This window comes from Dipodomys spectabilis, unplaced genomic scaffold (genome assembly GCF_019054845.1).
Source record: "Dipodomys spectabilis isolate Male_0828 unplaced genomic scaffold, ASM1905484v1 ptg000096l, whole genome shotgun sequence".
In the NCBI taxonomy this organism is placed as follows: Eukaryota; Metazoa; Chordata; class Mammalia; order Rodentia; family Heteromyidae; genus Dipodomys; species Dipodomys spectabilis.
In genome coordinates, this window is record NW_024870773.1 from 8,310,214 (window position 1) to 8,337,644 (window position 27,431).

The following is a 27,431-nucleotide window of genomic DNA, read 5'->3' on the forward strand; positions in this document are numbered from 1 at the left end:
GAATGGGGTTGAAGGAATGAGAGTCATGCTCATCACTGTGAAATCCATTTATCTTTGTTTCATCCACATTCACACTTCTTGTTATGAAAAAAGAAATAAAGTTTGACTTTATAAAGCCTCTAGTTTTGTATTCCTTGATACTTGCAGTCAATCCTACTCCTAATCTTACCTTGTAATCTTACTTCTATCTTGTTGCCTATTTTTTGAGCCATTAAGTAATCACAGTAATAAACAGCCTCTTTTAATTATTTTATTTTGGGTCTCATTTGTTCCTGGACTTTTTACTTTAAGACCTTAAATACAGATGTCCTTCATACTTTAAAGGCAGATTTATTTGTTTAAATTGGGTTATAAGTATGTATCAGCAAATGCTTTTTATGGTCAAAACTTCTCATAGAGGACTAGGGAAGCAAAACCAAGGCTCATGTTGAAGGGCCAAGCAGAACCTCACTCTACATGAATAAAATGGGGGAAGGAGGTAGAGGCAAGGAGTAGGAACTATGGAAAACTAGAGCACATGGGTTCTTTTCTCCCAGAGACAACCAGTGCACTGCTTCCACACATGGTTGGCACTGAGGAAATGAAGGCCTTTATTTTTAGACAAGAAGGAAAATGGCATTTTATAACTTTTAAGTAACTGGGGAAAATAAAGTAATCCCTATACAAAAGAGTAAATTTCTCTGAAGTACATATTCATGATAGAGGCATTATGAAATAAGATACTTATTTTTTTACTTGTAGTCTTTGGCTATTAGAAGGTCCTAGAGTTTGCCTTGATTCTAGTTAGATCAGGAACCATCTGAATGATACACAGAGTTAAAGCTAGTGATGAACATTTTGGTAAGCAGAAAGATAGCACCCAGAAATATTTATATCTGAATTCTAGGAAGCTATGGAAATGTTTAATATTGATCCCCATTCATAGGAGGGATTAAATGAGAGGGCTGTTTGTAGATGGAACAGTGCTAAACACCTATAATCCCCTCAGGTACTTGGAAGACTGAAGTAAGAGAATCACAAATTGGAGGCCAGCCTGGGCTACACAGCAAGACTCTCCCTCAGGAAAAAAGTAAAACGTAAAATCAAACAAGTGAACAAATAGAAACAAAGGAGGAGTTGGAACATTTTTTTAAATGTCAGCAGTGGTTAATGTTATCAAAATACCAGAAAGGCTTAGTCTAACATGAAACACATACACACACACTCATTCACTTTTGCTAGATGAATTTATTTTCTTCTCTGAATGAGAAAAAGAATCCATTTATCTGGAAGCAAACTAGAGTACCCAAAGAACAGCAAATAGTCATTTGGCTACATTTTTTCCCAATTCACTTTCCTTATAATGAATATTTATTGTATTTTACAAAATAAATACAGAACCTAGCCTTTGAAATAAACAAATATGTGAAAAAGTAGCTTTTTCCACATCTATTTGCTCTTGGCCAAGGGTTTTCAAAGTGGTTCCAGATTTGTAGCTTCAGCATCCCTATGAAACTTGTTAGGAATGCAAACTCTTCAACTTTGTCCCAGATCTACTCAACCAGGAAACTCAGATGTGAGGCCCAGCCATCTACGTTCTAGAAATAGTTACTGAAGTTGTAACATTGCTGCCTTAAGATTTGATACCTTATTGAATAGCCCTTATATGACCCATAGATGTGTCAAGTATTCTGCATGTACATACATAATACTTTTACTATTTTTATCTCATAAATAAGGAAATAGAGGCCCAGAAAGGGCCAGTGATCATCCCAAAGCCATCCAGCTAAGTGGCAGTTACACTTTCAGCTCCATAGTCCACACTCAGCCTCTCCACTGTAAAACCCAAGACTGATCAGAGCAGTAAATTTCAGTTAAGGTGTCCACCAGCCAGTGTGTTAAGCTTCTCGGAAAACAGCTGCTGCAACCTATTTAAATCATGTATCCCTGGAACATCTTTAAGAGTTCTAGATTTACTAGCATATATATATATATATATATATATATATATATATGCATATATATATATATACATATTCGTATTCTATCATATGTGTCTGTCAGGTTCACAAGTAATTAATTTTTTATTTTGGGTCCAGTTGTGGGGCCTGAACTCTGAACCTGGGCGCTGCCCTTCAGCTCTTCAGCTCAAGGCTAGCGCTCTACCACTTGAGCCACAGCACCACTTCCTGCTTTTTTTTTGCTTATGGGTGCTGAGGAATGGAGCCCAGGGCCTCAGGCATGCAAGGCAAGTGCTTTACCACTGAGCCACCTTCCCAGCCCCATATTCTATCATATGTGTCTGTCAGGTTCACAAGTAATTAAAAAGAAGCAACTGTTTTATCATGTCCAAGCACTGTATTGTTGATGTGCTTAGCTCCTTATTTATAGCTAAACAAAGAAAAAATCCTGAATTCTTAATACATTTCAGACACAATAGGGAATACAAAGATATCTAAGGAATAATATGACACATAAAAAGCAATTAGGATATATAATGTGGTATATAGGATGGAAAAAAAGCTAGAAATATCACTATCATCACTGAGCTAATCCTTCTGCATTGCTGCTCATAATGGTAAAAGAAGCACAGAAACTGTATCATAAAATTGACAGAAGATAATTGATACTGTAGGGGAGAAATAAAAACATGAACCACAGTTCTTCTGTGGTATTTTCCCTCAGAATGTGTAGCAATATTGATGGCAGCTGCCCCTGCCATCTCCTCCTCCGCCAAGACGTTCAGCTCCTTCAATGGATTCCATTTTATAAAAAAATTTTTTATGAAATCACCATGAGAACATTTTCTAGAATTAAATCATGGATACATTTCTCTCAAATAGAAAGGTGCAGAAATAAAATATGCTTTCCTGAAGTATGAACTGAGAAGACACATAAAGATAAATGTCCCACTTCCCCAAAGCCAAGATTTCCAGGATGAAAATAATACTATTCAAACATTATAAAAAATAGACTGGTTTGCCGACTTTCAGCATTTAACTTTCTGATGCTCTGTTTAAACAGAGTAGGAAACAGAAGTGAAATAAGAGAGCATAAAGGCTGACTAAATGAAGAAAAAATATTCTAGTACCATCTAGTATTTTAAAAGCTATCAAAGAACCAGCTACTTAATGATTTAATCCATTTTATATGAACACCTGTCACATATCAATTTAGTTAAAGGGTGAAGATCATATCTAATTGTCCACATAGATCAGAATGACTAGAATTGGACAGAGTAACTGCCTAATGTTCACTACACTTGACCATAACAGAAATAACTCAAGTAACCTGAGTAAGTGATTCAAGGACAGTTTGTGAAGAGGACCTGGTACAATCATGTGTGGGGACTGAGTCAAATATGAAGGTTGGCTCCATTATCTGGGGTCTATTCCGTTGTGAACAATCATTTTGCCAATAATGTACAATCAATCATTTGGTCATTTGAAGGCAGACATACATATATACATACATATATACATACATACATACTTACATACTTACACACACACACACACACACACACACACACACACACACACATACTGTAGCCAAGGGAATCATTAACACAAAGTCAGAGAGCTCACATTCAACTGCACTGAGAAACTACTGCATCTACTGGGAAGCCTTGAACAATATGGGAATGAGAGAAATAGTCCAAAGTATTCTCCAAAAATCACAATTTCTTATTTTGTCCTGGACCCAGGCTTTTCATTTTTTATGTATGAAAAGTAAATCTTGGTAGCTCCTTTATTCCTATTGCAACAAGTGAACTGTCTGCTTCTGACCTAATTTCAGCCTTCCCTTATTCACTGGATCTCACAGTCATTTGTCTAGTTAAAAGTATCCTTATTGACAATATTCATTTATCCTCTGAATTCTTTTCTTTCCCTATGAGGTCATTCTGTAATTTCTCATGTTTAAAAATAAACATTCTTATTCTAGTACCCCAATTTTCTACCTTCCTTTATTACAAAACTTATAGAAAGAATTGTTTGTACTTGAAGTCTCTTTGATCTCCTTGAATTCCATTCACATAAGACTTGTATCACCAATGCACTTAAAAATGCTCTGGTCACATCTACATTGTCAAATTCAGTGGCAATTTTCATTCACCATCTTGCAAGATGCATTGGCAACATGTGAATGAACTGACCATTCCTTCCTTTTAGAAACACTGCCATTATGTGCTTTCCCCCCCCTAGTACTGGGGTTTGACCTCAGGCTTACTTGCTCTCTCAGCTGGTGCTCTACTTGAGCAATGCCTCCTACCTGGCTTTGTTATTTTGGAGATGGATACCATGGACTTTTCTGAGTTGGCTTTCAACTATGATCTTCCAGATCTAAACCTCCCAGTTGACCAGGATTACTGGCCTGAGCCACCAATGCCAGGCTTTTAGTTGGTCCTTCTCCTACTTTCCTGTCAAAGAATCCCATTTCCTTTGCTGCCTTTTGTTCATCTTTTAGGCCTCTAGTCATTACAGCACCTTAGTATTTTATTGATCGACCAACTCACATTCAACTGCAATCAATCAAGAGATAGAAACAGAAATATAGATTCAGTGAATAATCCTTTACCTAACACTCACTTTAAGACTTACTACTATTACCTAAAATTTCCCCTTTAATGTCTCTAAGACCTCATTTTTCCTTCCGTCTCATCATCCTGAGTTTTGTTCCTTTAATTCTCTTGTTTCCTTATAATTTACCTAACAAGATTATATCTTACACATATGAACATAAAATCAAATAGTGGCACTTGGATGTAGCTGCCAAGCCTTCTCACACTTCTGTCAGTGGGATGAAAAGCAAATATTGCTTATAGAAATAAAAGCATGAAAAATGAAGAGAGTAAAACCTAAATTGATAGTAGAGTTTGGATTAGGAAGTCATGCAAATATGTGTTTGAATTCATCATATTTCTATGATCCCTGACACAGTCTGTTCAAACTGCTATAACAAAAATACCATGTGAGGTGGCTTGCAATAAACTGTTCTTTTCAATAACAGAAATTTATTTCTCACAATTCTAGAAGCACCCATAGAATTCATGCCAAGATGAAGGTACCAGCAGCATTTGCGTCTGCTCGAGGACCTGTTTAACTGTGGACAGCATTCTTACCCTCGCTTATGTGGTAAAGAAAGTGGGGATATCTTCTGACATTATTTTATAATTTATTTTCTGAGGGCTTGGTCTTCATGCCCTAATCATTTCTGTAAAAGTCCTTCCTACTAAGAGCACTACCTGGGCTTAGGAAGGCTTAGGATCTCAACATAAACTCTGAGGGGGCAAAACATTCATTGCAACCCCCCGAGCCTAGAGATGGAACTGGAAGCAAATATCCATTTGGAATACTCAAGGATAAACCAAATACAGAGGTAATATGCATCTAATCACAAATGGCATTACCTTTGATAATTTATGTACTAAGAATTTCTAAGGTCCAATAATAGTAATTATCTTTTCATAAAATGTGACCTATTTTCTCTCCTGTTCCAGAAATTACAATATAGGGAAATATTCACATATAGCAACCAAAGCTTTTAAATGAATGTGTAACTAAAATAAACATATATGGTGAGATACTTCTCAGATAAACTCTAAGAAAGCATTCCATTCCTTCTCCTAGAAGCTCACATTGGCCATTCTAGTTTAGATTATATGCCAAATACTTCCTTAAACTACACTTTTCTTGAGTCTTAATCTTCGGATGTTGAATTATGGTAACATAATTCCATGCAAGTATTATGCCTTTATATGGTTGCTCTTTTGCATTTTCTCTAAACTGTATAAATACTTTAGTAAAGAAACTTTCAAATTTTTTTTGCTTTCTCTAATCCTTCCTCAGCTCCTTCAGTTTCCAGGAATAGCTCAAATCTCCTTTCCGGTGCAGTTCTCTGGGTTACTCTGTAGGTCGTTATTTCCCCAGCCTTGTTCTGAGAATATTTTTCACCCCACCACCATGCCCCACACCCCTTTCCTTCCTCTTGCATCTATCTGCTTTGGCCTTTTGTTATTTTTATTAAGAAAATTGGAAACCTTTTAAATTCATTTCCCAGTCTTCTACTGTTTTTGTTTTTCTTTTTCTCCCCTCAGTGGCAGTAAAGAAGACACCATTTCTCAAGGCATACTGTTGAACTCTACAATTTTTCTTTGTAGGGCTCTTTTATTAATCAAACATTTACAAGTGTTTCATATCGTTTGTATGTCAAATAATTCATAAAGCAGACCAGAGTAAACTTTAGACATCATAGCACTAGCATTCAGCTAATATAAATGTCTGATGATTCTGAGGATTTTTACTTGAAACTTAAAAGTTCTCTAAAATCAGATACTTGCATAAAATAGCTAAAATTAAACGCTAAATGATAAGCTTTTTATTAAGTAAGTACAAATTATTGGACTTCAGAAATATGTAGCTACTTATCTTCACGGGCCAGCACAGAAGCAGTTTTATCATCCAGGGAGAAAGAGACAGAATAGCCCTGCCACATTTAGCCAGTGAGGAAAGACATTAAGCCATGAAATATACATAGAAAGAGAATTAGGAATCAATAGATACTTCACTGCCTTGATGATTTTCTTACTACAGAGCTGAAATGTTCTAGCTATGATGCTGTGGCAGAGACATTACTTATCGCTCAGCTTAAACCAGCTGACTGTCAAACTCTCACTTGCTGCCAGGGCCAGCATTTCCTCATCTGCTTCTATGAAAACAATCTCAGAATCATTCATAATGTTCTTAGTCTACTGCCAAACGGTGACATTTCTGCATCTACATCATCACTATATGTGTCTCCATTTGGTCCTATTAGGAATTCTTTGCGATTGGAATGCTTATTCTCACTCCAATGTCATAAATTTTGAACTAGCCTCTCCTTCCTTATTCCAAAATAATGAGCTCCTTAACTTCCTTTACCTCAGAAGCTGACATTTTAACAGAGATTTACAGTAGATTAGGGAGTCAGCTATAGAGAAATATGCATTAATGTGCTCTAGGAAAAAGCCCATACCAAGGCAGTAGGTTACATGCCTGTCAGGCCTGTTCTAGGAAGAGCAAAGGAGCCAATATTGTGACAGAGTGAGCAAGAGACAGGGTGGAGGTGTTTGAGGTGGAAGGTAAGAGGGCTGGGTCACGTAACATTTTGTATGATATACAAAGGATGAGGAAGTTATCATATGCATAGGGGAAGAAGCAAGTTCCAGGCAGACACTTGCCAGTTCCAGGACTTTGAAGAAGGGCTGTGCATGGCCTGTTTGGGGAATAAAATGCAAGCAGATCATATAAGCCTGTTAGGCTTTCTGGTTTTATTCTGAATGAAAGAATTAGCTATCATAGGTTTTAAGCAAGAGTACACTACCTTCATTTTTGTATGTTTGTTTTTTTGTGTTTGGCTGGGGATTGAAACCAAGGCCTCAAGCAAACTATGCAATTGCTGAGTGACATGTCCAATTATCCATTTGTACAACTGTCTGGCTTAGCTTTAATGAGAGATTTCTGGCTGCTGTATATGCAGGTACTTGGCAAGAAGTGGGGTGGTTTTAAGGGGAAAGGATGAATGAAGAGGAGGGGGGAAATGCAGACAGAATCAATGTGTATCCTACAAAATTAAGAAGTATGAAGGTAAGGGTAAGTAGGGGAGGGATGGGTGAAAATGTTGAAAGGGGTGACACTGATCAGGATATATAAACTGCTTTGCAAAATGGCAGCTCCTTTTGTATAACTACCTACAGATAATAATAAAAAATACATAATAAGAAATAGACTAGAAAAGGCCAAGCCTAGAAAACAAGTATAAAAGTTATTATAGTAGTCTAAATTCCAATGATAATGGTTCAGATCAGGGTGATTAACAGTACTGTGAAATGGTTAGATTCTGGATATGTTTTCAAATTAGAACCAAAAGGGCTTTCTAATGAATTAGATATGGAAGATAAAGAGAAGTCAAGGACAATTCTAAGGGTTTTGAACTGAGCAAATGGAAAGAAAGAATTTCTGCCAGCTAGAATTGGACAATTTTCTGTAGAGAAGATTTGATGGTGGGATTAGTAAAGTTTGAGATGTATTAAATTTGCAATGTCTATCAGACATGTATTCTGAATAGATACATACACATGGAGGTCTAAAGTTCAGGAGGTCTAAAGTTCAGAAATTTCAGGCTGGGAACTTGATTTGGATGTTAATGGCATGTTGAGAATACATTGAGCTATAGGGATAGAGAGGACCACTGAAGGATCAAAGAACAAAGAAAAATCCAAAAATTGTGTTTCGTTTAAATCAAAATGAAGGGAGACAATGAGAGCTGTTACATTCTATTTCAAGAGTTCAAAGAGAAGTATTCATTGTTCTAGTTCTGAAATGGTGATCTGTTCATTGACAGATTACATTTTTGGGGAATGGGAGGTAAATGGAGAAATACAAATTTCCTATGTAGAAACATTTTCATCCCAGTATGACATGAGAATTGAGGCATGTAATCTTTGTTGATATGCTAGTGTAGCATACTAGCCTACAGAGAGACAAGCATAGCTAACATGGAAGAATGCAGAGCCCCAGGTTTTGTTTTTTTTTTAATAAGGTTTTTATTGTGAAAATACTGTACAGAGGGGTTGTAATCACATGATCAAGGTAATGACTACATTTCTTATCAAGCATTGTTGCCTCCTCCTTTGTTTTCCCCTACCATCCTCCCCTCCCATCTCCACAACTACATTCGCCTCCCCCTTCTCTCCACCCCTCCCCCGCCTAAATTGTAAAGTTCATTTTTCAACATAACATCTTGTACATCTCATTGTTGTAATGGGTCCGCCTGTATCCCTATTTAAACAATTTGTTTTTTTCCCTTCTGCTCCCCAAATTAGACCAACATCAAATACAGTGAAACGGGGGGTATACCATGGAGGAGGAACATACAAAGCATCAAAAAAAAATCATGTGGTACCTTATAAATACATTAGAAACAATAGCAAAAAAGAAAAAAACACTTGTGTCCTTATTTTGGGGTTCATTTCGCTTAACATCATCTTATCTGAGCTTTTCTGCTTGTCTGAGATATATACTAGTTATTGCAAATAAGGGGAACCATGGGACCTATGTTTTTTTGTGCCTGGCTTTCGTCACTTAATAAAATTTTTTCCAAGTCTTTCCATTTCCTAACAAATGGAAGCCCCAGGTTTAATGAAACCTGATTTTGAAATAAAGATATAACTACGATTTTGAAATAAAGATATAACTTGTCTCAGCCCATTCCTCCCACAGTTGCTTACATGGTTCCTCATAAATTAAGATTTCTTGATGACCTGAGTCACTCATAAACCAAAAAACTGAACATCAAAACTACACTCACCCATTAAGACGCCTATTATTTTTTAACACACAAATGAGAAGCATTGTTGAACATGTGGAGAAGTAGAAGACGGAATTGCTTGTGGGAATGTAAAGTAGTATAGCCACTCTGGAAAAATTTGACACTTTCTTAAAAAGTTAAACACAGAGTTACCATATGAACCATTAATTCTTCTAAAATAGAAGCTATACATCTCCATGTTGGACATACAAGGAAGGAGAAGTTATTGATTATTTGGGGATGATGAAAAAGTTCTGGCAATGGACATTGGTGATGGTTACACCATACTGTCAATATACCAATACTGTCAAAGCCCCATATTTGTAGATTTTGAAAATATTACAATGGTTAAGGTTTTTGATGTATATATTTATCACAATAAAAATATTTCAATCAGAATGAATACAGAAAGGAAGCAGTGCAGACTTTTTGTCTAAGTACTAGATGAGAACAGCAGATGGAGAACTGACAATAAAAGGGATCACTACCCAAGAAAACAGAGAAAAGATTCACAGAGTATGTCTCATAAACCCCAAAGAAATTACAGAAAATACGGTTCGTCTCATAAAGAAACTCAGTGAAGAAGTAAGAAAAACAGATAAAGGGATATAATTGTGCCAAGAAGGTAGGAAAGAAGATCCAATGCACACATAACTTAAGCTTCTGATGAACAGGAAAGAACATAAAAATATAGAAGTATATTTTTAAATAACCTTAAACATATAGAGTAAAGCAAACATCATGATCCAGGGAAAGATGATAAAGAACAATAAATTTGAAAGTAAGTTTTATTGCATTTGATTGCAAGATTAATGAATGACTTATTGGCATATGGGGAGAAATATGCGGTCTTCTACCAAAGGTAGCATCTGGCCTCTCCTCAAGACCTGAAAATACTCAGACGAGGGATACAAAGAAAGAGCTGAAGGAGTTGCATTTGAGTTTAAATTCTTACCTGCCAAAACAAAAGCTAGTGATACTGTTTAAATTAGTAACACAAATGAAAAATTAACCTGTCTTTTAATATTTCGGAAGATTTTTTTCTTAAGCATTTTGTGTATGTGTGTATGTATTTTTGTTACTAGTGTGTGTCTATGTATATATGTTACTAGGGTTTGAAACAAAGACTATGCTTGCTAGTCAAACATTTTACTACTTGAGTCCAGCCTTTTTTGCTCTAATTAGTTTTCAGAAAAGGTATTACGTTAATTTTTGCTGGGACTAGTCTCTGGTCATGATTTCATACCTTTCATATGTTGCTATCATATCCAGCTTGTTCACTGAGATGGCAAACTTGCTAATTTTTTTAAATTTTTCTTTTTAGTCTGGGCTGGCTTTGAACTGAAGTCCTCTTGATCTGCCTCCTGAGTATCTGGAGTGAATCACTGAGCCCATACTAAAAACTCATTTAGAGTTAACTATGGTTGTCATGAAGATTAAATAATCTAAAAGTTAAAAAACTTTCAGTCTCACTTCACTTTTTTTATTAATAGTTTTTTTATTGTGAAAATACCATGCAGAGGGGTTACAATTACATGAGCAAGGTAAAGTACATTTCTTGTCAAGCATTGTTACCTCCTCCTTTGTTTTTCCCCTACCATCCCTGCCCTCTCACTTCACTTTTTTGGGTTGAAATAATAAAGATATAATTAGTATCTCATAAAATCTCACAAAGTAATTCTTTTTGTATATCAATTCCTCCCATTTGCCTATTTTTGGTAAGTGTGTATATATTTATTTATGTACATAGAGATGCTGCAAATGATTAAACATATCTATTATTTCTGTATGATAATGACTTAAGTTGATCTTTATTTTTTGTGCTTTCCAATTTTGTTCTAGTTTATAAATGATGAGTCATTACTACATTTCATGAAAATAATGAATTATTTTTAATAAGTAATACAGTTGAAAGAGTATTTACTCTATTAAAGATGACAACATTGTTTTTTCTCATGGATAACTAAAGCCAAGGCTCCAAATCACAATTGCTTACAGCTCTTTCAGTTTATTAAAAGTCTTGCAACTATGAATTGGAAAAAAATGTTAAAGTAAGCCAGGCCAAAAGAAATATAGGTTGCACGGTTTCTTTCGTTTGTGGTAACTAGAATATGCTTATATATCTACAAATAAACACGTTGGATGGCAAAAAAAAAACAAACATGCAGACATGATAAAATTTTACAAGTTTCTAGGCATTCACAGCATGTGAACAAAGGAGGATATTCTTAGGATAGGATTACACAGGCCCAAAACCTATGTTCATCTGACCATATAAAACAATATTCATCAAAATGAACTCCAGAAAGTGGAAACAAGAGAATTTTCAGGTTTTTTTTTTCCTTTGTTGCTGTTTTTTTTTCTATTTCCTTTTGTCTTGTTTGTTGATTTAACCTGTCCTTGGGAAGATAAGGGAGGCACAAAAATGGAGGGACAAAGGGTGAACAAATGCAACAATGATACTCATTAGACTCTATGTTGAAAATGAACCATTGGGTCCCAATCCACACCCAACTTGTCGGTGTGGATTTGGGCAGGAGGGAAAACCTGGGAGAGAGCTAGGAAAGGGGTAACATTGTTCAAAAAGGAATGTACTCATAGCCGGGCGCTGGTGGCTCACGCCTGTAATCCTAGCTACTCAGGAGGCTGAGATCTGAGGATCACGGTTCAAAGCCAGCCAGGGCAGGAAACACTGTGAGACTTCTATCTCCAATAAACCACCACAAAACCGGAAGTGGCGCTGTAGCTCAACTGGTAGAGCGCTCGCCTTGAGCAGAAGAGTTGAGGGACAGCACCCAGAGTTCAAGCCCCATGACCGGAAAAAAAAAAAAAAAAAAAAAGAAATGTACTCATTACTCATAGCCGTGAGCTCTCTATATATCACCTTTACAATAACAATAAATTTAAAAGAAAAATCCATATTTTTACCTATTTAAAAAACTCAACTAAATGGAGATTATTAGTTAACTTCTAACATGCCACTGATCAAAGACTCCATCAATCATCCTAGGATAATCACTTTGGACATCCTCCATGACCTTCCATGATCCCACCACGGCCACCCCAAATTCTGATAGGTTGACAGGGTACAAGCTAAGTGGGTAAGTGGAACAGCACAGAAATACATGACACTTGTAACTGTCTCTTCTAGTCTAAGCTCCCCTATGGAAGAGAATGTATTGTCTTGTCATTACACTCCTCAAGTTCCCTTGAATAAGGCAGTCCAGATGTCTCATGTACTTCACCCTCAATATTACTGAACATCTCTCGCATTTGGTGACTTAAGAGTCTCCTCATCTCATACTTCTTAACCTACCTTTTCATGAAACCACTCTCCTCATACTATTGTATTCTCAGCATTGTTAAATTTAGTATTCAACTTTCTTTCCAATTGATTTTATTTTTGCTTTGCTCTAGTATAAATAGATTTAAATGGATCTAAAGGACACCAAGTGAGATCCCTTCTGGAATAGGTTAAAAATACTGGCCTGTCTATAAAATTAGGAACTTTCTACTCCATATTCTCACAGTGGAACTGAATCTATCTCAGAACCAAACTGCTTCCACTTTGCCCTAAAAAGAACCAGGGATCCTTAGAGAAAAAGGCTGTTTTCAGAGCTGGCAGAAGGAAAAGATAGAATGAGCTTGGAACATTCTGTTGCAGTAAGGAGTAGGAAAGTGCTTAAGGAGGGATGGGATATGAAATGGGACTTGGAGGTTGCCTGAAGGGGCCCCCACTGGCAAATCTGGAACAATTTCAGCATCGACATAAACAATAACAGTCGCAGATTAAAAGCTTAGCTGCTTTAGCTATAGTTGCATGGTCTCATTTACTTATTCTCTTTTCCACTATGAATTATCTCCTTTATTTCCCTTCCTTTAAACATTGTACATGGGAGCAATAACCTCTCATTTTTCCTCTACATCTAGATGACACATCAGCTCTGGATGGGCTTTTTCTATATTGAAAAGTTTTGTTCAGTCCAAGTTTTAGGGTGATCATAGAACAAATGAACACCTCTTTAGTGACTTAGGTTCTACACCACTGAAACTAATCTGCTAAGATGAGGTCCTGGTAGCTTACATCTGTAATTCTAGCTACTCAGAAATTTGAGATTTAGGGATCAAAGTTTAAAGCCAACTTTAGCAGAAAAGCCCAAGAGATTCTTATCTCCAATTGGCTGGAAGTTTGACTCAAGTGGTATAGTGCCAAGGCTCTGAGTTCAAGCACCTGTACCAGCACGGAGAAAAAGAAATGACCATTTTCATAGGCAAAATATTTGAATAAGAAGCCAGGTACCAGTAGTTCATGCCTGTAATCCTAGCTACTCAGGAGACTGAGATCTGAGGATTGCAGTTTGAAGTGGCCCAGGCAGAAAAGTTCCCGTGAGACTCTTCTTTCCAATTAACTGGCAGTGGCAATGTGGCTTAACTGGCAATGTGGCTAGCCTTGAGCACAAATTGGCTCAGGGACAAGCCCGGAGTTCAAGCCCCACAACCACAAAACAAAATAAAACAAATAAAAGAGTATTAGGTGGTTCAACAACATAGTTCATCCAAGTTTATATGAATTTTACACTGTGACTTAAAGCCAAATCTTGGGCTATTAAAAACTGATTCCTTGTCTCATCCTCTGTGCCATTCATTTCCTTGGAGACCTACTGGAGTAGCTTGCCAAGGAGTACAACATAGGAATTCCTGGCTTGTTTAAATACCTTATCAATACTTTCTGTGTAAAGTATCACTATAGTAAAGAGACTAGATTCTTTCTTGACTTTCCCATTACTTTCTCTCATTTGTATCTGAAAAAAGTTGGATGCATGGCAATTTTCTTCAGTCTCTCTCTCTCTCTCTCTCTCTCTCTCTCTCTCTCTCTCTCATTTATAAATGAAAGAGGTCTGGCAAAGACTGGGTGTGTCTGATATCTGCCTTTTTTTTCCCCAGTTGCGGCCTGACCTCTGGGCCGGGCACTGTCCCTCAGCAATTCAGCTCAAGGCAAGCACTCTACCACTGAGCCACCTTCCCAGCCCCTGATATCCCTTTTAATTCTAGTACTTTCCATATCTTTTTAAAATAAGGTCTGGGCTAGGGTGGAAGGTTAGGCATACTGAGAATAATACTGTCTTTCTACATGAAGTGATGTCTTCTATGGGCACATTGCCAACCAAATAAGTAATGTGAGGAGGAAAGTGCCCACTTTATCAAATGAAACTGGTGTTACAGTCAAGGCAGAAAAACTTCTAGATTTTATATTACCAATAACATGTTTTATCAGCTTGTATGATGTCTTTATTTACTTTAATTATTAGAAATAACACTTTCGCTGGCTTTCTGCAAGTTTTTAAAGTTCTTGTTCTATACGTTACACAAAAGTTTTTAGGTGATCATGAATAGGAATCATTTTCTCACAAATGTATGGACTTCAAATCATGAGACTCTCTTGAGAAAATCTGTAAGAAAATGCTTTAAATGCTTCAGCTCTATGCTAACAATTATAACAATGCTAAATTTAGTCAGATTTTGGTTTGTCCTCATCTGCACAAAGATGATAATCTCTCACTTGGACTTTCCAATATAAGCATTGTTATGAAATCGTCTGTAGTCTAAGATTGCTTGAAAAAGGCAAAAATAACCTTAATTCTTGCAAATCTGAACAACAATATGCAGCATAAAAAGAATAAAAAGCTCATTGCATAACACAGTAGATCTGTGAATATCCCAAGTCTCCTTCCATGGATTTTCCCAGCCTTAAAAACAATTCTGTAAATTTATTCAAGTAAATTTAAATAAAAATAAATGATAACCCTCAGTGAAATTTCATGATCAATCGTAATATAGTCCACACCAGAATCCAGAGAGTAAGTAAGATATTTAACAAACTGGAAAGGTACTGATTATATTTACGCCATTAGACCTTCTGACTAGTCAGGTTCAGCATCCCTGTTCCCAAAAGCCTAAATCTGAAATGCTTTGAAACTTTGTTTCAGATTCTAAAGCACTTCAGATTTTGGATTTTCAGACTGAGGATATTCAAGTGATAAAATCGATGCAAATATTCTAATTAAGAAAAAGCTCCAAAATCTGTAGCACTTCTAGTCCCATGCATTTCAGATAAAGGAAATTTATCTTGTATGTGGCTGAAAGTTATAAACTTCTGCAAATCCTAGGAAAGCCAGTATGTGCTGGCCTAATGACTGCATCAGTTATCTTTTCAAAAATGTTTCACATATGTCCACCCACATATATACACATGCTCCCATGTAGCCAGACTTCACTATCAATGATCAAAACAGACTTTTTTAATCCTCATATAAAATGAAATTAGTCTCCTTTCCACACTTGAACACTACTATATTTGGATCTTCTATAACCCCTTATCTCATGCTATATTCATATCCTTGTAAAATAATTTTACTCTTATCTTCAGAGCATAAATACAAACCTAATTAAAATCTAAGGTATAGAGCATAACCTTGGGAGCTGTACTCTATTGATTGGCAACAAAATAACAGTTTTAGGAACAAGGGCAATAGCAGCAACAGATGTTCAGATTATTAAGAATATTTGTCAGATTAGTTAGAACATTTCAGATATTGTACTTCTTCACTAGCTGATTCTATGACTTTGCTTAAATATCTCATTGTCTCTGGTAAAGACTGAATGTTATGTGGCATGACATGGCTATTTATATAGGAAGAGTATTATCAGTAAAATACTCAATCTTGATACTAGTGCATTGCCTCTAATATTAATATGCACAAAACCATGCCAGTAAATTAGAAAAAAGAATATGGATGATTTTATGGAAAAATAAAAACGTATTGTCATAATTCACTTGGACTGCTATATGAAAGTAGCTGAGACAGGAATGTATTTCTCACAGTTACGGGGGCCATAAAGTCCAAGATCAAGTGCTGACACTTGACGCTGTATGAACACCTTTTTTTTGCATCCTTAAGGATAGATGGCAGAAAGACAAAAGGGACTAAAATTCCTCATCTCTGTTATTATGGCTTTAATTCCCTTATGGAAACAGGGCCCTTGGGATGTTAACTCCATTCCCAAAGGCTCCACCTCCCAACACTGTTGCAATGAGGATTTGGTTTTTGACATAGAAATTTGGGCTGGAAAACACATTCTTACCATAATAGTAATGTATCAATTAATTTAAATACATTTCTATTTTAAAGGGAAGTAGAAAAAGTAATTCAAGACCTGAGTGCTTGATCTAAACACTGAGTAGGAGAAAATAAGAAACTAAGGTGATGGGGTGGTAGTAAGCAGAGTCCAAATCTTGTCTGGTTTTAGAGGTGTTTGTAAGGATTTTACCCCCCGACTATAAAGAAAGCAGGGAGTCATTTAATAGTTTTGAGAAAAGTGACTTGATTAGTCTAACTTTGCTGTTAAAATGTACAGTTGTTTTGAAAATAAATAGATTTTAAGATACTAGCATGGAAGCAAAGGGTTAGTAAAAGATCATGGTAATAATCTAGAAAAAACTGCTCTTGGCCAAGACCAAGGTACAGCAGTGAACATGACTGGAATTGACTGGATTGCTGATACATTTTGAGAAGTTTCCCAGTGGATATGAGAAAACAAGTATCAATTGTGACTCCTGGGTTTTTGGCCTGAGCAACCAGAAAGAGCATAAAAATCAGTGATCAGTAACTCAACTAAAACCATAATAGGCAATTTTGTTGTAGTTTCGTGAAGGTAATAGAGAGTAAAGGCCTAAGTTGGAGAAAGAAATTTATCAGTCCTCAAGATATAAATACTCTTATTTAAAACTGTGTCTATGAGATCATTGAATGAGAACTGTGGGGCTCTGAGGTAGTTAATTACTGAGATGGGTAGAGGCAGCAAGAAAAGGAACATAATATCTAGGCAACCTATCTTACTCTCTGACATCTACTCATCTTTCAGTTCTGAGTCTCCATTGGTATCCTATCCCCTGATTTGTGAGATATAATTTCTAAGTGCCTCTACATCATCCTGCTCTCACTATCCTCTTAGCATTTGTCACACTGTATTACAGTTGTGTGTACTGACTCATTTCTTCCTGTAAATTGTAAGCTTCTCGAGAGAAGAAATCAAGTTTATCCTTCTCATACAGCATTCCCAGAAATTACCATTCCCAGAAATTATCAAATTATCGTGCTGCTTAGCACACAACAGCTGAGCACAAGTTGGTTGAACTAAGTCAATAAATTGGTACTTACCTTCTTCTTATAGACACAGTACTAATATGATAAAATGATCAGCTATGGCACTGATACCACACATATGTCTAACATATGATATTCATTATTAAATGCATTTTCATATTTATTTTTCCACAGAGGATTTTCTAGCATTACTAGTTGGAGTGTCTCTGTTTTCTAATTTAGGTCAAGAAAGAAGAAATTTTTTAATACCAGTTTGTATCTATAAAGTATATATACCAAGTGTGACTTTCATATATTATTTTACTTACACATTTAACCTCACAAACTTGGGAAGAAAAGTATAATGAATTCCATTTGAAACTAAGCATTTAAAATGATAACTTGTCTAAGGTTATCCTAATGATAAGAGTAAAATTTGAATATCTGTTAAGTCCTTGCTAACCTAAATACATATATTCATACACACACACACAATTTTAGCAAAGCAAAATAAAAATGGCTAATAAAATGCAATTTTGTTACTTACTGGAAAGTATAAGAGCAGAGACCCAAAAAGAATCGTTTCCAACAGGATAAGGCCAGATGCCCTGATGCTCTAAAAAATGAAAAGGAAATGTTATGGTTAGCTTACATTTCTAGACATGAAGGAACTTATACTATTATGAAAATTCTTGAACTATTGAGCCAGCATTCTTTGAAGGAAGTTAAATATATAATTTAAAATGTCTAGCACTTAGGAAGCAAAGAAGTGAAATATGCAGAATGACTGGCTATAAAGGTAACGAGGGACTTAATGGTATCAACAGTAGTGTCATGGGAATTTATGTCAAGTTGGAATCACTGAAAGTTCCAAGCAGCTGAAAACTCTACCTTGAAGATTATGTCAATTCATGAAATTCACGAACACTGAATATTTGTTGTACTTCCAAAGTATAAGCCAGCAGTTACATACTGACTGCTATTCTTTAATCATTTTTAAATATCTGCAGGATCGTTCTTGTGGATTAAATAGGCTCATTTATAAGATCTTGGAATCTCAGTGATATATCTCCCACTATACTCAATTATATTAGTCCACACTCACCAATGCATCTTAACTCTGTGAAGAATATGAATTATCTTAACTAAAAGAACAATCTCACCTTGTATAACAGCTGAACTATTTATTCTTCCATTAAATCCAAAAACCTAAGTTGCTTGTCAAATAAGTTCCCTGAACACTTAGTTTGCTAAGCATAAATGTATGTATCTAATTATCTTAATTTTGCTAAACTCCAAATAGTACATTTCTTTAACAAAATGGGTAGAACTGTGGGTCAAAATAAAGGACCAAAGTCAATTTTATCTTCTAACAGTAAATTTCATTTCAATGAGTTCATGTATCAATATGTATTAAACATACCTGATGAAGAATGGGGCTTCTGTGCTTTCATAAAATGTATATAGATATTACGACAGATATAAGTATCTTATTTAGCAAGAAAATTATTTGAATAAAAGATGCTGAAAATCCCGACTACAAGAGTACATTACATTTTTACAAAACTGTCTGGCAACTGGATAGCCAGGAAGACAAAATTCTAATTCTTCTAAAATCAAGATGGAACTAAGAGCTTTTATGACTCTAAGAATGTGGGATGAGGAACATTAGTTAGTGAACAGAGATGATTATGAGTGGCTTCTTCTCTTTTTGTCTTGTGTCCAGGTCCTTGACCATGCTAGGCTCTCACTCTACTTCTCAACTACATCCCAGGCCCTTAGTGTCTGATTATATTGATTATTATTTTAGCTAGCAGATGTTTCCGTGAAAAGAAAAATTCTATCTGCAAGTGTTTAAATGAATTTTGGCTGGTAGAATTTCAAAAATGGCAAATTACGGCCCTTGCTGAGACAACACATAAACTAAACTGGTGAATTACATTGGCAAAGTGTACTTAATTATAAATGCTGTATAGCTCATGTTTTAAACTTTCTGAAACATCATTAAACTAAGAATCCCAAAACTGCTTGTAAAAGGGCCTGTGCAATACTATAGACTGAAAACAAGATGAAAAACAAAAACAGAAACAAACCTAGAGTGTAGTAAAGAAGACACTTGGTGAGGTATAGTGAGCTAGAGCCAAATTCCAATCCAGACTTAGGATGCGAAATGACTCCAAGAGAAGCCAACAGCCTAATGGTGGAGACCCAGATGCTTTTTCTGGGTTGTGAACATGCTGTGTAATTCAGTGGTTCTTCCATCATATAGTACCTTCTGACTGTTTTTTAGCCAGTAAACTCTGTGGTAGAGTTATAGCCATTACTGCCATGCAACAATAACACTGACATTGCATGCTGGTTTTTACAGTCAGATGAATTGCCTACCTCCATTTCCAATGAAAATGTATAATCGTCTTCATACTTGCTTGGCCATGCTCCTGGCTCAAGAGAGAAGACCGTAGTTTCAGTTTATAAACTACACTCTGATTCTGGTTCCAGAATCAAATGTAAGGCATATTATAAATATGCACTCTTTCCTTTCAAAATATTCTTCATGACCATATAGGATGAACAGAAATATGAAGGTTGAGGCTTCACAGCATAGACGAGGCTCCCTCCCCCAAGCACTTCCCCCATTGTCCTACTGGTTTTAGACATTCTGGACCCATCCCAGGTTTCTCACTTGTTAAGCTTTCAGAGTGACTTATGAAGGTGACAAAGTTAATGTAAAATTGTAAATAATATACTGACTGTGTAAAGCAAGTATAGGAAGGGCGACAGTATGAATGAAAAATGGAGATAATGAACAAAATATCAGAAACCAAGAAAAAAAGTTCTATTCCACAGGTGTGTGTGTGTGTGCGCGCGCGCACACACACACGCACGCACATGCGTGCTTGTAAATGCATGTGTGTGCTCACTAGGCAAGTGCTCTACTACTTAAACTATTCTTCCAACATGTTTGTGCTTTAGGTATTTTTCAGATAGAATCTTGCACAATTTGCCTGAGCCAGCCTTCGATATTGATCCTTCTAACCTCCACCTCTACTATAGCTGGGACCACAGTGATGGGATTCCATGCCAGGCTTGATTTTAAGATACAGCCTCTCCATGTTTTTGCTTTAGCTGTCCTTGAATCATGATCTTTCTATCTTTATTCCTGTATAAGTGGAATTATGGGTACATATACAAGGATATGTTACTTGTACTAATCAGTTTGTGAAATTTGCAAAAATGCATACATCACTCCCTCTGTTATTCTCATTTGTTGTTCCTTTCTCTCCTCCACCTGTATATTTTCATTGTAAAGATACTGTACAAAGCGGTTATAGTTACATGAGTACAGTAATGAGTACATTTTCTATTGAGCATTGTTACTTCCTCCTTTGTCTTTCCCCCACCATCCCTTCCCTCCCTACCTCCCCAACTCCTCCCTCCCCCACCAAGTTGTAAAATTCATTTTCAACATAGTGTCTTGTACATCTCATTGTACAGTGGGCCAACCTGTATCCTTATTTCAGCATCTTATTATTTCCCTCCCCCTCCCCAAGTTAGAAGAATGTATATATAAGATGCAGGGCACTGGAATCAAATACAGTGAAAATGGGGGTTATACCATGGGGGAAGAACAGACAAAAAAATCACACAGTACATTATAAGTACATTAAAAATGACAGCAAGAAAGATTAAACCTCTTGTGTCCCTACTTTGGGGTTCATTTTGCTTAGCATTATCTTATATGGTCATATGTACATAGCTTTTGACCTTTTCTGCTTGTCCTAGATATATACTAGTTATTGCAAATAAGGGAAACCATGAAACCTATATTTCTTTGGGCCTGGCTTACTTCACTTAATTTGATTTTTTTCCAAGTCTTTTCATTTCCTAACAAATGGGGCAGTATCATTCTTTCTGATGGAGGCATAGAATTTATATATGTATATGTATATGTATATATGTATATATATATATATATACATATAAACATATACATATACATATATATGTCACATTTTCTTGATCCATTTATCTACTGAGGGGCATCTGGGTTGGTTCCATATCTTAGCTATGGTGAATAATACTGTGATAAAAATAATTGTGCTGGTAGCTTTAGTAGAGCCTTGTTTGTGATCGTTTGGGTAAATGCCTAAAAGTGGGATTGCTGGGTCATAGGGGAGCTCTATGTGGAGTCTTTTGAGGGACCTCCATACTGCTTTCCAAAGCGAATGAACAAGTTTACACTCCCAACAACAATGCAGTAGGGTTCCCTTTTGGCCATATCCCTTCCAGCATCTGTTGCTATTAGATTTCTTGATTATAGCCATTCTAACTGGGGTGAGGTGGTATCTCAATGTTGTTTTGATTTGCATTTCTTTTATGGCTAGAGAGGTTGAGCATGTCTTCATGTGCCTATTGGCCATCCTTCTTTCCTCTTCAGAGAAGTTTCTCTGAATGTCTTTAGCCCACTTATTTATTGGGCAGTTGTTTCTTTGAGGATTTGTTGTTGGGGGATTTAATTTTTTGAGTTCAAGGTATATTTTAGATATAAGATCCTTGTCTGTTGTATGGCTAGTGAAGATCTTCTCTCAATCCATGGGCTTTCTATTGATCTTGCTAGCTATGTCCTTTGTCATGCAGAAGCTCTGCAACTTCATCCAATCCCATTTGTTCAACCTTTCTTTGATTTGCTGTGTTTCTGGGTCTCTATTAAGAAAATTTCGGCCTGTGCCAAGGAGACCTAGGGTTTCTCCTATTCCTTCCTGTAATGTTTTCAGGTCATCTTCTTTGACTCTGAGGTCTTTGATCCATTTGGAGTTGATTCTTGTGCAGAGTTATATATAAGGATCTAGCTTTAGTTTTCTACAAGTGATTAAACAATTTTTCCAGCACCATTTACTGAAGAGGCTATCTTTCTTCCATTCTATTTTTTTGGCTCCCTTATTGAAGATTAGGTGGCTATAGGTCGGTGGGTTCATTTCTGGGTCTTCAGTTGTAATCCATTGGTTCCTCTCACCCCTCCTTTTTTTTTTTTTTTTTTTTTTTACAGTTTTGCTTGAGATAGAAATGGTAATGTGTGTGTGTGTGTGTGTGTGTGTGTGAGAGAGAGAGAGAGAGAGAGAGAGAGAGAGAGAGAGAGAGAGAGAAAGAGAGAGAGAGAGAGTGTGTCCTGGGGTTTGAACTCAGGGTCTTGGTGTTAATCACTGAGGTTTTTCTTTTGCTCAAGGCTAGAGCACTCAAGGCTCAGATCACTTGAGCCATAGCTATACTTCTGACTTTTTGGTGATTATTGGAGATAAGAGTCTCACAGACTTTCCTTAACATGCTGGCTTTGAACAATGATCTTCAGATCTCAGCATTCTGAGCAGCTAAGAATATAGGCATGAGTCACTAGTGCCTGGCTAGAACTATTTTGTTGTTGTTGTTCATTGTGGGGCTTGAACTCGGGCTGAGGGCTGTCCCTGAGCTCTTCTGCTCAAGGTAAGCGCTCTACCATTTGAGTCACAGTGCCACTTCCAGTTTTCTGGTGGTAATTGAAGGTAAGAGTCTCATAGGGAATTTCCTGTGCAGGCTGGATTTGAACTGCGATCCTCAAGCTAGGATTACAGGTGTGAACTACCAGCTCCTACCTGGCTAGAAAACTATTTTTAACTAGAGTTGTTGAAGGAGAAATTCTTGAAAAACATTTTTAAAGGATGCTCAACAATATTTATACATTAAAGTAAGATTGTGTGACCTTGTGAGTATTTATAAGCAATGGTCAAAAGAAGTCTTATTAGATCAAGGTAATCCTAGAGACATTCTAATTTTTTTGGATGGAGGTAGTTATACATTGTTATGAAATATACTTTTGAATGGTAAAATAAAACTGAAAAAAGTCCTTTAAATGTGTCAATTCAATTAATGGAAAATTCTACCATTATATATTATAATAAGCAAAAAGTCAAAATAAAACTCCTCCTAATATCTAATTTAATATCTAATAACTAATATCTGCTTAATAAGTTTCTATTCAGCACCTATTACATGGATGAAATTATAAGTCTTAATATTCATGATAATTCCAGGAGAATATGAACCAGGGAGCCAGTCAGTATTGAGCCTGACTCGCTTCATAAATTTAATTTCAGAGCTTACATGAGAAAGAGAACATTTCACTTTATTTCCATTTCCACTTCCAATTATCTCAGTATTCCATTCTCATTCCGCTTTCCCCATTTCTGAAACTTCCAGAGTGGACTTATAAAAGCTTGTAAGGCAGATATCAAACTTGTAGACCAAAGACATAGCTAGTAATATTATGGTAATTTTATCAAATTATATGAAAGTCAATGTGAAGTTCCATAATCCTGGATGCAAAGTACAGAGGTGTAAGATAAAACCCTGCTGTGGTTGTAAGAAGCTTTTCCTAGAGTGTAGTTGCCCAGAGGAAAAAATAAGATAAAAATCTGGTCTAAATTAAAAAAATTAATATGACATGTTATTATTTCTTTGCTCTACAGAAATGGGCTACTCCATTTATAATTTCTAAACCAAGGTTCTTTATTTGCTATTACTTACAAAAAAAGATTTGGCTATACAGGCAGGCAAAGAGACTCATGAAAACACTTTTGTTTCTCCTATTTCTATAGAGAAAATTCATGTACAGAGACATCCAATGAAAACCGATGAATGCCTAACATGTTTACACATGTAGATGGGAAACAGATGTAAAGATGTTACTATTAAACTGCAAAGCTTCTGCATGGCAGAGGACATAGCTAGCAAGATAAATAGAAAGCCCACAGATTGGGAGATCTTTACTAGCTATATAACAGACAAGGGCCTCATATCAAAAATATACTTAGAGCTCAAAAAAAACCACAAATACTCAAAGAAACACCACCACAGTAATAAGTGAGCTAAATAACTAAAAAAGAGACTTTTCAGAGAGGAAATAAGAATGGCCAATAGATTGATAAAGAAATGTTCAACATCTCTGGCCAAAAAAAAAAAGAAATGCAAATCAAAACTACATTTAGATTCCACCTGACCCCAGTTAGAATGGCCAATATTTGGAAAACAAATAGTAACAAATGCTGTGGCCAAAAGGGAACACTACTACACTGTTAGCCAATAGACACATGAAGAAATGCTCAACTTCTCTGGCCATAAAGGAATTGCAAATCAAAACAACATTGAGATTCCACCTCACTCCAGTTAGAATGGCTATAATCAAGAAATCTAATAACAACAGATGCTGGAGGGGATGTGGCCAAAAGGGAACCCTACTGCACTGTTGGTAGAAGTTCAACCACTCTGAAAAGCAATATGGAAATTCCTCAAAAGACTCCACATATAGCTCCCCTATGACCCAGCAATCCCACTTTTAGGCACTTACCCAAAGGATCACAAACAAGGTCATACTAAAGCTACCAGCACAACTATGTTCATTGCAGCATTATTCACCATAGCTAAGATATGGAATCAACCCTGCTGTCCCTCAGTAGATGAACAGATCAAGAAAATGTGGTATATATACACAATGGAATTCTATGCTTCCATAGAAAAGTCAGAAAGAATGACATCTCTCCATTTGTAAAGAAATGGAAAGACTTGGAAAATATCATAAATTCCATGATTTCCTTCATTTGTAGTAATTAATACATGCTTAGGATAGGTTCATACTAGTTGAACAGCTATGTACATATGATCACATAAAATGAGGTTAATTGAACTGATCTCCATGATATGGAAACAAGATGTTTGTTTTGTGGTTAGTTGTTTTTCTTTTTTATTGTATTGTTTGCAGTTATTTCTTTAGTCTTTTGTTTTTATTCTCCTCTTGTTTATTTTCTGTGGTCATTGTTTCTGATTTTGGTACCCTAATTTGATAAAATTTGTATAATATTACTAGCTAGTTCTTTGTCTACAAGTTGATATCTGTCATATAAGCCTTTGTAAGTCCATTCTGAAAGCTTCAGAAATGGGATAAAAATGGAAAAATGAGATAATTGAAAGTGGAAATTAAAATACAGTAGGTAAGTTTATCTGATTAGGGGAAGGGAAGAGGAATCACAGAAACCATGGGACAATGGGTGAACCAATACAACAGCAATACTCACTAGACACTATGTTGGAAGTGAAATTTACAACTTGGGAGGAGGGAAAGGAGATATGGAAGGGAGGGAAAGCAGCAGAAAACAAGGGAGTGGGTAAAACTGTTCAAAATAAATGCACTCATTACCTTATTTATGTAACTTTAACCCTGCTGCACATCACCCTTACAAAAAATACAGTTAAAAAAAGGGAAGACACCATGGTGATGTAAATAAATAAATAAACTACAAAAAAGATGATGCTAAAGAAATTGTTAATATTGAGAGGAATGGGAGCACTGTTTTTCAAAATTTTTAACAATTACATAAATGGATGAGAATAGACTACATCCAGTTTGTAAAACATCATTCATTTGTTTAAGATCCATGAAGAAATATTGAAAATTCAGCCAGATTTACAGAAATGTGTCAAGGAATAATTACCCAAAACGTAGCCAATCAAAATCAAGCTTAGTTCTTTAGAATTTTCAGCAATTAAACAAAGGAGGGGGCAAGAATGTTCAAGGACTGTACTCATAACCTTATTCATATAACTGTAACTCCACTGTACATCATCTTTACAATAAAATAAAAAAAATTAAATGATATAAAACAGAGTTATGGCCAAGACAGATTTTCAAATTGAAATATAAGTAACACTGAGAATTATAAGTTCATGGATAAAACCATGTGGACTTTACATTCAGGTATCTTTATTTTTATTTGATTGTGGGGTTTTTTGTTTGTTCTTTTTGGGGTGGCTAGTTTTGGGAGTTGAACTCAGGTTCTGGATCTTGACCCTGAGCTAGTGTTTTACCACTTGAGCCATAGCTTCATTTCTAGCTTTTTGCTGGTTAATTGGAGATAAGAGTCTTATAGACTTCCCTGCTTGGTTTGGCTTTGAACCACGATCCTCAGATCTCAGCCCACTGAATTAATTGAGTTAGGATTACAGGAGTATGCCACTGGCACCAGCCCTTCAGATGTCTTTAAACCTCACTTCACTTAAACAGCAGGTGTCCGAAGGCCCAGCTTGAAGTTCTGCTTCAAGGATAAGCAGCAGCTCTGAAGGTACAGAGCAGGGAGGCAGTAGCAGCCCCTGAGGGAACATGCCAAGACAGAGGAAGCAAACCAAGCAGTTTGGAAGCTCAATGGCTGCTGCTGAGTGGCAGACTCAGGAAGACTTCTGCCTTCCACCACTGCTATTTCCAGAGTCAGAGCTGTTTACCCTGTCCACTCATGCTGATATTCAGTGATGTTTTTTACCCCAAATAAAACACAATAAAGAATTATATAATAACAAAATATGCAATACCATTAAAGTATAAAGTGCTACAAGTAAGAGTTCATTCAGATACTGTAAAAATACGCTAGTAAATTTAACTTTTATTTTTTGTCGGTCATGGGGCCTGAACTCTGGGCCTGGGCACTGTCCCTCAGCTCTTGAGCTCAAGCTCTACCACTTGAGCCACAGCACCACTTCCGGCTTTCTCTGCTTATTTGGTGCTGAGGATTTGAACCCAAGGCCTCATGCATAGAAGGCAAGCACTCTACCACTTCACATTCTTGAGTTTTATAGAAAAGATTTTCAAAATTATCATATTACTTTACCTAGATATTATTTGTCATTATATACGTTTTTATTGTAAAAAAAATACTGTAGAGAGGGGTTTCAGTTACATGAGTAAGGTAATAAGTACATTTCCTATAGAGCATTGTTACCTCGTCCTTTGTTTTCCCTACCATCCCTTCCCTTCCCACCTCCCCAACTCTTGCCTCCCTTACCCAAGTTGTAAAGTTCGTTTTCAACATAGTGTCTTGTACATTATTTCTCATCTTTAAGATCTCATAAAAAGCCCGTTTTTAATGTGACAGGATAATTTAT

General features: G+C 36.2%; 1 protein-coding gene across 1 annotated transcript in view; it reads right to left on the minus strand.

The window, feature by feature from the left end:
- Positions 1-27,431, minus strand: part of Gpr158 (G protein-coupled receptor 158) — a 340,812-nt gene that overhangs the window by 84,490 nt on the left and 228,891 nt on the right. The window contains exon 5 of the mRNA XM_042686137.1: positions 18,019-18,087. Coding sequence (XP_042542071.1) covers positions 18,019-18,087 — 69 coding nt within the window. The remainder of the gene's footprint in view (positions 1-18,018; positions 18,088-27,431) is intronic.